Source organism: Anoplopoma fimbria, chromosome 13, assembly GCF_027596085.1.
Source record: "Anoplopoma fimbria isolate UVic2021 breed Golden Eagle Sablefish chromosome 13, Afim_UVic_2022, whole genome shotgun sequence".
Taxonomy (NCBI): domain Eukaryota; kingdom Metazoa; phylum Chordata; class Actinopteri; order Perciformes; family Anoplopomatidae; genus Anoplopoma; species Anoplopoma fimbria.
This window is the reverse complement of record NC_072461.1, coordinates 28,874,551-28,888,351: the sequence shown is the minus strand read 5'-3', so window position 1 is coordinate 28,888,351 and position 13,801 is coordinate 28,874,551. Positions and strand designations below refer to the sequence as shown.

The 13,801-nt window shown below is 43.8% G+C and overlaps 1 protein-coding gene across 2 annotated transcripts in view; it reads left to right on the top strand.

Moving 5' to 3' along the window:
* Positions 1–13,106, top strand: part of dok2 (docking protein 2) — an 18,632-nt gene extending 5,526 nt beyond the window's left edge. The window contains exons 4-8 of one of the 2 annotated variants that reach the window (XM_054610841.1): positions 1,915–2,023; positions 7,633–7,802; positions 9,286–9,570; positions 9,888–10,007; positions 10,692–13,106. In XM_054610841.1, the coding sequence (XP_054466816.1) occupies positions 1,915–2,023; positions 7,633–7,802; positions 9,286–9,570; positions 9,888–10,007; positions 10,692–11,474 (1,467 nt within the window). In that variant the 3' untranslated portion in view covers positions 11,475–13,106. The remainder of the gene's footprint in view (positions 1–1,914; positions 2,024–7,632; positions 7,803–9,285; positions 9,571–9,887; positions 10,008–10,691) is intronic. The other variant, XM_054610840.1, reaches the window with a different exon arrangement.
* The last annotated feature ends 695 nt before the right edge of the window (positions 13,107–13,801 follow it).

Below are 13,801 nucleotides of genomic sequence, written 5' to 3'. Positions count from 1 at the left end.
GTGAACCACCAGATCCTCCTCTCCACCCTCGAGGGGATGGGCGTCTCAGGCTCTGCACTCTCCCTGCTTGCATCCTACCTGACAGGCCGATCCTACCAGGTGACATGGAGGGGGGCCGTGTCGGAACCACGCATGCTGACTACGGGGGTTCCACAAGGTTCAGTTCTGGGCCCCCTTCTCTTCTCGCTCTACACAACATCTCTGGGTTCTGTTATTCGCTCGCATGACTTCTCTTACCATTGTTATGCCGATGACACCCAGCTGGTCTTGTCATTTCCTCCCGGTGACACCCAAGTGGAGGCACGCATTGCTGCGTGCTTGGCTGACATCTCGAAGTGGATGGCGACACACCACCTGAAGCTCAACCTGGACAAAACCGAGCTACTGTTCCTCCCGGGGAAGGGCTGCCCGCACCGAGACCTGTCCATCACCATTGATGATGCCGTGGTGACGCCAACTCGGACTGTGAGGAATCTGGGTGTGACCCTGGACGACCAACTGTCGTTCTCAGCAAACATTGCATCGGTCACATGCTCCTGCAGATTCCTCCTCTACAACATCAGGAGGATTCGGAGGATTGTTTTCGTAGTAACTTGCCTCTGCACTATACTTTTGCTCTGGTTTATGCTTTTAGATGCTTGTTTAAGAAAGGAGATGCACTGATGACTTCTGGTGACTAGTAGTTCTCTTGAATACCTATGTTGAATACACTTCCTGTAAGTCGCTTTGGATAAAAGCGTCTGCTAAATGACTGTAATGTAATGTAATGTAATATGAGCCTCCCTCAAGACGCATGAGCCTCCCTCAAGACGCACCGTCACTACAAAAGCGAAAAAAAAGAAACAGATTTATAAATGTTAACCTGCTGTTGCTCGGAAGGTGCCTGTTATAATGTTAGGATCGTGGCTCTGGACTCTGAGGGTAACTTGTTTTTCTTTAACAAACTAGATAAATCGTTAATGCCCTGGCAGTGGCAAATAGCTTTGGTTTTATATTTGATTTGATTACATTAATGTTTAAGTTGAGATTTAAAATAAATATTTTAACTGCTACTGTGTAAAGGGAATACTGCTGTTAAAAAGCACCTTATTTGTTTAAATGTTATTTCACTTTTGTTCATATAGCAGTACTTTTAAAATAAAAGTGCGCAATACACTACTGTTGAATTCATTATTGAATTATGCACATAATGCGATTAATCGCGATTAATGCAGAAAATCATGCGATTAATCGCGATTAAAAAATGTAACCGTTGCCCAGCACTAGTTATGTTATGTTATGTTATGTTATATTATGTTATGTTATGTTATATTATGTTATATTATGTTATATTATGTTATATTATGTTATATTATGTTATGTTATATTATGTTTATGTTATGTTATGTTATATTATGTTATGTTATGTTATATTATGTTATGTTATATTATGTTATATTATGTTATGCTATGTTATGTTATAATTATAATATGTTATGTTATGTTATATTATGTTATGCTATGTTATGTTATAATATGTTATGTTATTATGTTATGTTATGTTATATTACTATTGTCAAACATCTGCAACAGACCGTTTTTTTCGGACTTCTTCTTTTAATTTCCTGCAGACAGGAAGTGCTTCCCCTTATTAAAACAATGTCCGTTCTTCTCGATTCAGTGATCATGTGACTGATTCAGTGATCATGTGACTGTAGTCAAAAACTGTGATTATTCAAACGGAAACGTTACGATGAAAACATCAAACTGATTGATCTGATCAATGTGTGATCAATATGTGATCAATGTTTGATCAATATGTGATCAATGTGTGATCAATGTTTGATCAATGTGATCAATGTTTGATCAATATGTGATCAATGTGTGATCAATATGTGATCAATATGTGATCAATATGTGATCAATGTGTGACAGATGAACTGGACGGATCCCGGAGTGAAGAGAGGCAGCCTGTCGAGAGGAAGAGCAGCGGACGAAGACGCAGGAATGGAAGACAACTCTCTGTACAGCTGCAGAGAGACAGGTAGCCACCACTCATTACATCTGCTGCAGAGAGACAGGTAGCCACCACTCATTACATCTGCTGCAGAGAGACAGGTAGCCACCACTCATTACATCTGCTGCAGAGAGACAGGTAGCCACCACTCAGGAGACGGACCACCGGCCCGAACAAACCATAACCAGGACTCACAGCTGGCTGCTGGGTCCAACCTGTGTAACGGGATCAGACCCCTGGGATCTGGGAGCTGGTCAGCATGCTAACATCAGTAGGCCGGGGTTAGCTGGTCAGCATGCTAACATCAGTAGGCCAGGGTTAGCTGGTCAGCATGCTAACATCAGTAGGCCGGGGTTAGCTGGTCAGCATGCTAACATCAGTAGGCCAGGGTTAGCTGGTTAGCATGCTAACATCAGTAGGCCAGGGTTAGCTGGTCAGCATGCTAACATCAGTAGGCCAGGGTTAGCTGGTTAGCATGCTAACATCAGTAGGCCAGGGTTAGCTGGTTAGCATGCTAACATCAGTAGGCCAGGGTTAGCTGGTCAGCATGCTAACATCAGTAGGCCAGGGTTAGCTGGTTAGCATGCTAACATCAGGGTTAGCTGGTCAGCATGCTAACATCAGTAGGCCAGGGTTAGCTGGTCAGCATGCTAACATCAGTAGGCCGGGGTTAGCTGGTCAGCATGCTAACATCAGTAGGCCAGGGTTAGCTGGTCAGCATGCTAACATCAGTAGGCCAGGGTTAGCTGGTCAGCATGCTAACATCAGTAGGCCAGGGTTAGCTGGTCAGCATGCTAACATCAGTAGGCCAGGGTTAGCTGGTCAGCATGCTAACATCAGTAGGCCGGGGTTAGCTGGTCAGCATGCTAACATCAGTAGGCCAGGGTTAGCTGGTCAGCATGCTAACATCAGTAGGCCGGGGTTAGCTGGTCAGCATGCTAACATCAGTAGGCCGGGGTTAGCTGGTCAGCATGCTAACATCAGTAGGCCGGGGTTAGCTGGTCAGCATGCTAACATCAGTCCTGATGATGTTGATGAATGTTTTAAGATAGAATAAGATAATCCTTTATTAGTCCCGCAGTGGGGAAGTTTCCAATTTTTAAATCCTCCTTTAACTCATTTACACTAAACTCATTGATTAGTGACTCAGTAACGATTATAGATTATTTATTGATCGTCGATAAAACTCTTCAACACTTTTCTGCTCATCTTCATCTTCAGTTGGACAGTCACTAACGACTTCCTGTCACACCTCAAACCAAACCTCACTTCCTCTTTCATCTCTGCCTTGTTCCCCGCGATGTTACATATAGCAGCCGGTCTGGTCCTGGTCCTGGTCCTAGTCCTGGTCCTGGTCCTGGTCCTGGTCCTAGTCCTGGTCCTGGTCCTGGTCCTAGTCCTGGTCCTGGTCCTGGTCCTGAAACCTGTGACTCATCATTGATCTGACTCTTACACAGTGAACACAAACATCGGAGGTTCATTTATGACTTTAATGATCAGCTCTACAGGTATTATCTGATATCCATAAACAAAGTCATTGATTAGTATTGATCAGGACATGAGGCTCCTCCATCTTTATTAGAACATGAGAACCAACAGGAGTAACTAACGCAGAACACAATACCTCAGTACTTCACAGACATGAAGTACTTCTAGTTTTGGAGCTGAAAACTTCTATCTGCAAGTTTTACTACTAAGTATTTTTACTTCTGATAAAGACAGTCAGTCAGTGTGTGTGCGTGTGTGTAGTATGTGTGTGTGTGTGTGTGTGTGTGTGTGTGTAGTGTGTGTGTGCGTGTGTGTAGTGTGTGTGTGTGTAGTAGGTAGGTCCTTAACCACTGCTGGTGGCTGGAAGCGTCAGCTTTCAAGCGTCTGGCGAACAAAGGCTAGGGCGACTTTTTCAAGCCAGACTTCTTCAAGCAATGACTTCTCCAGCATGTACTTGCGGGTCAGTAATTTGTTTATACTGACTACCATGTGTCTGCATCCTATTTCTGTCTGTTCCTCTGTCCGGTGGTCACGTAGACAGTGGGTCACTCCCAGGTGCCGTGACCCCACTAATCTCATCTATCCCACTCTCTCAGCCCATGGTGAGCAAGTGGTGTTGGGGGGGCTTTGGAACTGCCAGCCGGCAACCAGCTGGATCTTATCTTCACTAGACACTGTTCTACTGCTAACCTCTCTGTCACTCCCCTCCAGCTCTCGGACCACTACTTCATGTCCTACTCCCTCTCCCTCTCCTCTCCCCCCTTACTTCCTCCACCTACCCACATGGTTTCTACCTGTAGTCACCTCCGCTCCCTCTCCCCCGCTGATCTTTCCTCTTCCGTTACCTCTGCCCTCCCTGACCCTGAATCCTTCTCTCTCCTATCCCCCGATACTGCTACTGATCTTCTCCTCTCCACCCTTTCCTCCTCTTTGGACAACCTCTGTCCCTTCACCTCCAGGCCTGCACGGCCAACTCCTCCTGCCCCGTGGCTGTGGGACTCAGTGCGTACTGATAGACGGAGCCTAAGAGCGGCTGAGCGTAAATGGAGAACGGTCTGCTGTTTGCATCCTACCTGACAGGCCGATCCTACCAGGTGACATGGAGGGGGGCCGTGTCGGAACCACGCATGCTGACTACGGGGGTTCCACAAGGTTCAGTTCTGGGCCCCCTTCTCTTCTCGCTCTACACAACATCTCTGGGTTCTGTTATTCGCTCGCATGACTTCTCTTACCATTGTTATGCCGATGACACCCAGCTGGTCTTGTCATTTCCTCCCGGTGACACCCAAGTGGAGGCACGCATTGCTGCGTGCTTGGCTGACATCTCGAAGTGGATGGCGACACACCACCTGAAGCTCAACCTGGACAAAACCGAGCTACTGTTCCTCCCGGGGAAGGGCTGCCCGCACCGAGACCTGTCCATCACCATTGATGATGCCGTGGTGACGCCAACTGGGACTGTGAGGAATCTGGGTGTGACCCTGGACGACCAACTGTCGCTCTCAGCAAACATTGCATCGGTCACACGCTCCTGCAGATTCCTCCTCTACAACATCAGGAGGATTCTCCCCTTCCTCACTGAGGAGACAGTGCAGGTGCTCTACAGGCTCTGCTCATCTCCCGCCTGGACTACTGCAACTCACTACTGGAGCCCCGGTGTCGGCCATCAGACCTCTGGAGCTCGTCCAGAAAGCTGCAGCTCGTCTGGTGTTCAATGACCCAAGTTCTCTCACACAACTTCCCTTCTCCGTTCTCTACACTGGCTCCCTGTAGGAGCATCCAGTTACAGACTCTGGTGCCTACAGGGCAGTGAGAGGAACAGCTCCTTCCTATCTCTAGACCATGAAGCCCTACACCCCCCCCCACCACTCCTCTCTGCTGCCTCGGGGTGACTGGTTGCCCCGTCGCTCAGAGGTCCCTGCAGCCGATCCACCCGGTCACAGCTTCTTTCTGTCCTGACCCCTCAGTGGAGGAATGAACTCCCCACTGACCTCAGGACAGCAGAGTCGCTGCCCATCTTTAAACTCACCTCTTCAAGAAGTACTACCTGATAAAGAAGTACTACCTGATAAAGAAGTACTACTGATAAAGAAGTACTACCTGATAAAGAAGTACTACCTGATAAAGAAGTACTACCTGATAAAGAAGTACTACCTGATAAAGAAGTACTACCTGATAAAGAAGTACTACCTGATAAAGAAGTACTACTACTACCTGATAAAGAAGTACTACCTGATAAAGAAACTACTACCTGATAAAGAAGTACTACCTGATAAAGAAGTACTACCTGATAAAGAAGTACTACCTGATAAAGAAGTACTACCCTGATGAAGTACTACCTGATAAAGAAGTACTACCTGATAAAGAAGTACTACTGATAAAGAAGTACTACCCTGAGCCTTCCTCGTACCACTTATTGTATTCGTATCAGTTGTTGTACTTATTGTTTTCGTAGTAATTTGCCTCTGCACTATACTTTTGCTCTGGTTTCTGCTCTTAGATGCTTGTTTAAGAAAGGAGATGCACTGATGACTTCTGGTGACTAGTAGTTCTCTTGAATACCTATGTTGAACACACTTCCTGTAAGTCGCTTTGGATAAAAGCGTCTGCTACATGACTGTAATGTAATGTAATGTAATGTATGTGTGTGTGTGTGTGTGTGTGTGTGTGTGTGTGTGTGTGTGTGTGTGTGTGTGTGTGTGTGTGTGTGTGTGTGTGTGTGTGTGTGTGTGTGTGTGTGTGTGTGTGTGTGTGTGTGTGTGTGTGTGTGTGTGTGTGTGTGTGTGTGTGTGTGTGTGTGTGTGTGTGCGTGTGTGTCATTGTGTAGTGGAAACTGTGTGTGTGTGTGTGTGTGTGTGTGTGTGTGTAGTGGAAACTAGTGTGTGTGTGTGTGTGTGTGTAGTGGAAACTAGTGTGTGTATGTGTGTGTGTTTGTGGTCGGCGGCTGCAGGGCGACTTCATCTTTTATATCTTCACAGGACAAACTTCCTGTTTCTAAACAGGAAGTTGAGCAGCATGTTGCTTCTTAGTTGTGTGGTTCTGAAGTTTCTATTGATCCTCTACTGGTTTCACTGGTTTCACTGGTCTGATTGTCACTTTATATCTATTAGTAGCTGTGAGGTGAACCAGAACTCTGTTTGATCTTTATTAAGCTCTGGACCAGTGAGACATAATACATTACATCATATTTACATATATTTATAGATATTTATAGATATAATATATAATGACTCAGACCAACAGAATCAGTTCAACTACTGACAATTTTATTTTATTTTGACGGATTAGTTGTTTTAAGGGTTCTTATCTATACATTTTGTTATCTGATCCCAAAATACTGCAAACAGAAAAACACGCAGAGTTTATTTACACACATAAATACTATCTACATATACAAGTATGACAAAGAAAGTCTTTATAATCTCATTCTAACAGACGACACTCAGACGTGAACCGTCAGCAAAGAAACCATGAACAGTAAACGTTGTTCAGAGATATAAATAGAACCACAGACGGGTGTAGGAACCAGGTCAAAATGTGCTGCTCCACAAACACACCTGCAGCACGCACGCACGCACGCACGCACGCACGCACGCACGCACGCACGCACACACACACACACACACACACACAGACACACACACAGACACACACACACACGACTGGCTGACTGTGTGTGTGTGTGTGTGTGTGTGGTGTGTGTGTGGTTTCTGCTGCCGTCACAGAAGAGGATGTTTAATGTCACACATGTTTTAACCCTAACCCATTTGAAAAACTTATGTTATTTTTTATCAGAATATTTTTGGACGGAGAACTCAGCAGTGTTGGATTTGTTTCTCAAAGAGCAGAAACCTTAAAACGTTTAAGCTTATAAAGATGATTATAACTGAATTAAAGTAAAGTATCATTGAGGTCATCAGGAACATTTAAAGACGTTTCTACACAAAAACTAAATATAATATGACTTTAAAGTTAAAGGTCCCACTTGATTTACTTTAGTCACTCACACAATTAATCTTCTAATTGATTATTGGAGTTGTGGCTTGAGCTCTAGATGACATCATAGCTGATCAATATGTGTGTGTGTGTGTGTGTGTGTGTGTGTGTGTGTGTGTGTGTGTGTGTGTGTGTGTGTGTGTGTGTGTTAGTGCGTGACTTCAGAGTGTGTGTTCGGAGGACGGAGGCGTCGGATCGATGCCGAATGAAAGGAGACGGATTCCTACGAGCCGACGTCGACGCGCTCCACCTGCTGGAGAAGAACGGAGACGTGGTGTTTAGCTGGCCATACAAGTACCTGAGACGCTTCGGACGGGACAAGGTGAGACACACACACATAAACAAAGACACACACACACCTGGTTAAAAAGTCAGGATCAAGTCAGGATCAAGTCAGGATTAAGTCAGGATAAAGTCAGAATAAAGTCAGGATAAAGTCAAAATAAAGTCAGGATAAAGTCAGGATAAAGTCAGAATAAAGTCAGGATGAAGTCAGAATAAAGTCAGGATGAAGAAATAAAATAAAGGCAGGATAAAGTCAGAATAAAGTCAGGATAAAGTCAGAATAAAGTCAGGATAAAGTCAGAATAAAGTCAGGATGAAGTCAGAATAAAGTCAGGATGAAGAAATAAAATAAAGGCAGGATAAAGTCAGAATAAAGTCAGGATAAAGTCAGGATAAAGTCAGGATAAAGTCAGAATAAAGTCAGAATAAAGTCAGGATGAAGTCAGGATAAAGTCAAAATAAAGTCAGGATAAAGTCAGAATAAAGTCAGGATAAAGTCAGAATAAAGTCAGAATAAAGTCAGGATAAAGTCAGAATAAAGTCAGGATGAAGTCAGGATAAAGTCAGGATAAAGTCAAAATAAAGTCAGAATAAAGTCAGGATAAAGTCAGAATAAAGTCAGGATAAAGTCAGGATGAAGTCAGAATAAAGTCAGGATAAAGTCAGAATAAAGTCAGGATAAAGTCAGAATAAAGTCAGGATGAAGTCAGAATAAAGTCAGGATGAAGAAATAAAATAAAGGCAGGATAAAGTCAGGATAAAGTCAGAATAAAGTCAGGATAAAGTCAGAATAAAGTCAGGATGAAGTCAGGATGAAGAAATAAAATAAAGTCAGGATAAAGTCAGAATAAAGTCAGGATAAAGTCAGAATAAAGTCAGGATGAAGTCAGAATAAAGTCAGGATGAAGAAATAAAATAAAGGCAGGATAAAGTCAGGATAAAGTCAGAATAAAGTCAGGATAAAGTCAGAATAAAGTCAGAATAAAGTCAGGATAAAGTCAGGATAAAGTCAGAATAAAGTCAGGATAAAGTCAGAATAAAGTCAGGATGAAGTCAGGATAAAGTCAAAATAAAGTCAGGATAAAGTCAGAATAAAGTCAGGATAAAGTCAGAATAAAGTCAGGATAAAGTCAGAATAAAGTCAGGATGAAGTCAGGATAAAGTCAGGATAAAGTCAAAATAAAGTCAGAATAAAGTCAGGATAAAGTCAGAATAAAGTCAGGATAAAGTCAGGATAAAGTCAGGATAAAGTCAGGATAAAGTCAGGATAAAGTCAGAATAAAGTCAGAATAAAGTCAGGATAAAGTCAGAATAAAGTCAGGATGAAGTCAGAATAAAGTCAGGATGAAGAAATAAAATAAAGGCAGGATAAAGTCAGGATAAAGTCAGAATAAAGTCAGGATAAAGTCAGGATAAAGTCAGAATAAAGTCAGGATGAAGTCAGGATGAAGAAATAAAATAAAGGCAGGATAAAGTCAGGCTTTAATGGATCTAACCTGGATGTGTTTCCTGTCCTTCAGTCCACCTTCTCCTTCGAGGCCGGGCGGAGGTGCGACTCCGGCGAGGGCAGTTTTGAGTTCGACACCAAACAGGGGAACTTCGTGTTTCAGGCGGTTGAAGCTGCCATCAACCGGCAGCGGATCTCCTTCCCCCAGAGGCAGACCTCCAGCGGGGCCCAGACCAGTCCAGAGACCCCCCAAGACAAGAACCTGCCCCCCCTGCCCCTCAACCCACCCCTGGTCCAGAGCAGGACCCTCCCGCTGCCTCAGCTCCGAGGCCATATCCCACAATCCCCTGCTGCTCAGGTGAGCTCACATTACAGGTCCATGGTTTCAAAATAAAGTCACAGCCTTTAGAATTGGACAGGATTCAAGGAAGGATTGAAGACAGGCTTTCCAGAATAAAGTCAAGGTTTTCTAAATAAAGTCAGAATTTTCTGAATAAAATCACAATTGCATTATTAAGTCACAAATGCAAAGGCTTTTAGGATTAATTAAAGGATACATTTAGATAACTGAAGTTTTTATGATCATGTTTTCAGTTTCTATTCACATACATGTTACGTGTTCTTTGACATGTTTGTAGATTCAGACTGGAGTGTCTGAACTGTTTCTGTGTGCAGGCAGCTGACGGTGTGTACAGCTTGGTGACTCAAAGTCCAAATCTACAGATGATTCATCTCAAAGACAAAGAGAGCTCCTGTCCTTCACAACAGCAACAACAACAACAGCGCCTCCAGCTGGTAGGACACATCTACACCACCCGAATCTCAAACCAACACGTTGGTCCGTCTCTCAACACCGTCTGACTTCCTGTCTGCGTCTCATTGGTTCCTTCTGATGACATAAATAGATATTTTTAAAAGAAAAACATGTAGTTTCAACATAACATCACTGTAGTTTTTATCAAACAAACAGTTTAGTTTACATGTGGTGCTGTAGTGAGTATGTGTCAGAATAAACTACAGTGTGATGATGATGATGATGATGATGATGATGATGATGATGATGATGATGATGATGAAGAAGGAACATCAGTGAGGCTCATTGATGAGCTTTATGGATTTATGGATGGAGTTAGTAGATAAGCTTCTCCTGAAAATGGCCTGAAGCTTCTCTGGCCATTTTCTGACCCACAATCCTTTGCACAGTAGATGTTAAGAGGAAGTATTATTTCCAGATTGAACTCATACTCATACTTTAGATAAGATAAGATAAGATAATCCTTCATTAGTCCTGCAGCGGGGAAATTTGCAAGGTTGTAAGGGAAGCTGCAGAATGTAGTAAAAGTAAAAGAAGAAGTATGTTCTTTAATAGTTAAACATCTCCACCTGCTGGACGGTTTGAGTCCTTACAGTGACGGCTGAAGACTGATCTGATTTGAAGGATAAATAATTGATCCCTGATTGGTTGTGTTCTGTCCTCAGTCTCGACTGGAGCCTCCGGTGGATAAGATGCTGACGGGTGTGAAGAGTTTGACTCTGGACACCCGCGGCGTCCCCCGTAAGAACCAGGTGAAGATGATCTCCAGCTGCCCTCTGCCTCACGCCGGCCCCGAGGCCCAGAGCCCCAAACCGAGCTCCAGCCCGAACCCAGACCAGACGTACTCCCAGGTCATCCTGCCCACCGCCGCAGAGCGAGGCACCAAGAGAGGTGGCGGCATGCCCTCCCCCTCTACCTCACCTGTCGCCCCCCAGGAGCCCGAGTACTCCCTCCCCTTCGACACCATCTCCGTGACCTTCATGACTGACATCTTGAACTCCCATCAGGCCCACGGAGCCCAGTCCAGAGTCGAGTCTGGTGCCGACCCGCTCTACGACAGCATCGACGAGATGAAGATCAGAAACATCTTTCTGAACGCTGACGCCGACGTCGCCCCGGCGGACAGGAAGGTGGAACACATCTACGATGAGCCCGAAGGCTGCGCCGCCCCGGGACCGAAACCTCCCACCTCCTTGTACGACGACCCTGAGGAGATGAAAGGAGACGCCTGGAGGAGTATGGGAACAGTTGCCGACCCTAAAGGTCACGAGTACCCATACAACCCGCGGGTGGACGACTACGCCGTGCCCAAACGAGCCCAGAGGGTGCTTCCTGCTACACAAAGCACCAACGAAGAAGAAGAAGACGTGGATGTGGAGTCACAGGAGGAGGATCAGGAGGAGCGGTGGGATCCTCCGTACAACAACGTGATAGTGAAGATGGCGTAGACAGGAAGCAGCCGTGAACGTGATTCAGATCAGTTATTAATCCAGTAGGCGGACTGATCCGATCTCTGAGACTCTGATCCTCCATCTTTAGTCTCTTTGTCCACTTCTGCTGAGGATCACAGTCAGTGTCTTTTGTGTTCTTTAATAATAAATAAAACAGTTTCTGCTCAGCTCGTTTCTTTGAAAACGATTGTTTTCATTGCTAATTAATCATTTAGTCTAATCATGCCCCAAAATAGTTTCAACAAATATCCCTCACAGTCCAAGAGAACGTCTGTAACTCCAAAGAGGTTCAGTTTATTTCTGACATGAAGAGGAGACCAGAGACCAGATATTAGAGAAGCCTGTTGAAGGTCCGACTGTGTTCTGTATTAAAGGTATGAAGGCAGAGTGTTTTCAACCTGTTCCATTTTACTTAGCCCCACCAACTAATGTCCCTTCTGGTTGCAAAAAAACAAGACGACAACGGACTAAAACCAAGATGGCGATCGACTAAAGCCAACATGGCAAAGGACAAAAAACAAAATGGGGAAAGTCAGTAACCAAGATGGCGACTCAAGAACTAGGATGGTGATGGACTAAAACCAAGGTAACATCTGCCAAAACCAAGATGGCGATGGACCAAAACAAAAATGGAGTCTGCCAAAAACTAAGATGGTGGAGGCCCAATAAACCAAAATGGTGACACTGATCCTTGGTGACTGTTAGCCTGTTAGCTTGTTAGCCTGTTAACATCTGTCCTGCTGCCTGCAGAGTTTGGATTCTGCTGTTTGGTTGATGGTTGATTTAAAGACTTCCATGGTGACCAGGTCACTGCTCAATCCTGCGGGTAGATTTGTGTTTATTTACTGGTTGAATATTAACAGAACCATCAACACAGCGGTCTCAGTCAGTCAGTCAAACATCAGTTGATGTTAGTGTGTGTTGAGCTCAGGTAGATCAGCTTTAACCCTTTAATGCAACATAAGAAAACAGTCAGTGAGCTGTCTTACTGTTCTCAGATGTCAGAGCTTCTTTAAACGCATCACGAGGACGCTGTTGAAAATGCTCTCTGCTCTTTACAGCATCAGGATTTATTCATATTGTTATCAGATGCATCAACATGGTGACTTTTAATTCATTCTTCTCTTTTACTTATTATCAAGAGGAAACTTTGGACGACAATATGATTTGTGATGAATTATTACTTGGTATTATTTAATGAGTCTGACCTCAGATCTGCAGTGAGCAGCCTCCTCCAGAAGAGGGCAGCAGGAGTTAATTATCAATGGAGCTAATTAGGAGAAACCAAAGATATCTGAATATTATCAGAAACCTGACTGTAATTATCAGACTAAACTCTTTTTTATTAATTTTGAGAAATAATATATTGAATTCTTCAAACATGTTTCCTTTCTGAGTCTGTGTTGAGCCTGTAAATCTAAAATAAATCTTAAATAAATATATACATAAAACTGATTGATTTGACATCATGTTCTTCACCTGGTGACTCTGATCCGTCACTTAGGCCCCGCCCACCTGCTCACCCGTCCTCATTTATCTCGTCAGTATGCCAGTATTTGACCCGATCCGTCTCCGGGTCCCCAGCCTGAACCCGTCCCTCTGGTCCATGGACTCATTGTGCTCTCCCTTCTTCTCATTCACCTTAAGTCAACTTTGATGTTAAAGGAGCAATATTTTTTTTGTACTTTAGTTTTTATTGAGTTTTTAGCACATCTCAACTACACATAGTAAGATCAACTTGCAGATGTTAATTCAGTGCAGATAAAACAAACATACAGTAATGTACAAACAATTATAACAAAAACAAACAAAAACGGAGCCTGTGGGAAAACGTGTTTGTAGATAAAAAGATGAAATACATACCTATGTAAAGATTAAGCGCAGCTCAAGTAGCTGCCTTACACTTGAATGCAAACAGACTGAGCCAGTGTCCTTAAAGTTCGTCTAAGTAAAGTATCCACTTCTGCCATCTCTTAGCATACAAATCTAACCTCAAACGTATCACACAAGTCAGTCGTTCCATTGTCCTTATTTCCTGAATGACATCAAACCATTGTTGCTGTTTAGGTGAATCAGGTTTATACCAGCTTCTAGTTATGGTTTTCCTTGCTGCTGTAAGGAGTACCTTTACCAAGTATCTGTCCCTCTGTAGAGTAACCAGTGAAATGTGACCAAAGTACAAGACAGTGCATGACAAAGGAATCTTATATCCAAGCACAGTAATTAAGATTAAATGTACATCTTTCCAAAATGGCTTCAGTTTTTCACAACTCCAAAAAATATGCGTGTGGTGTGCTTCTAAGCAGCCACACTGTCTCCAACAT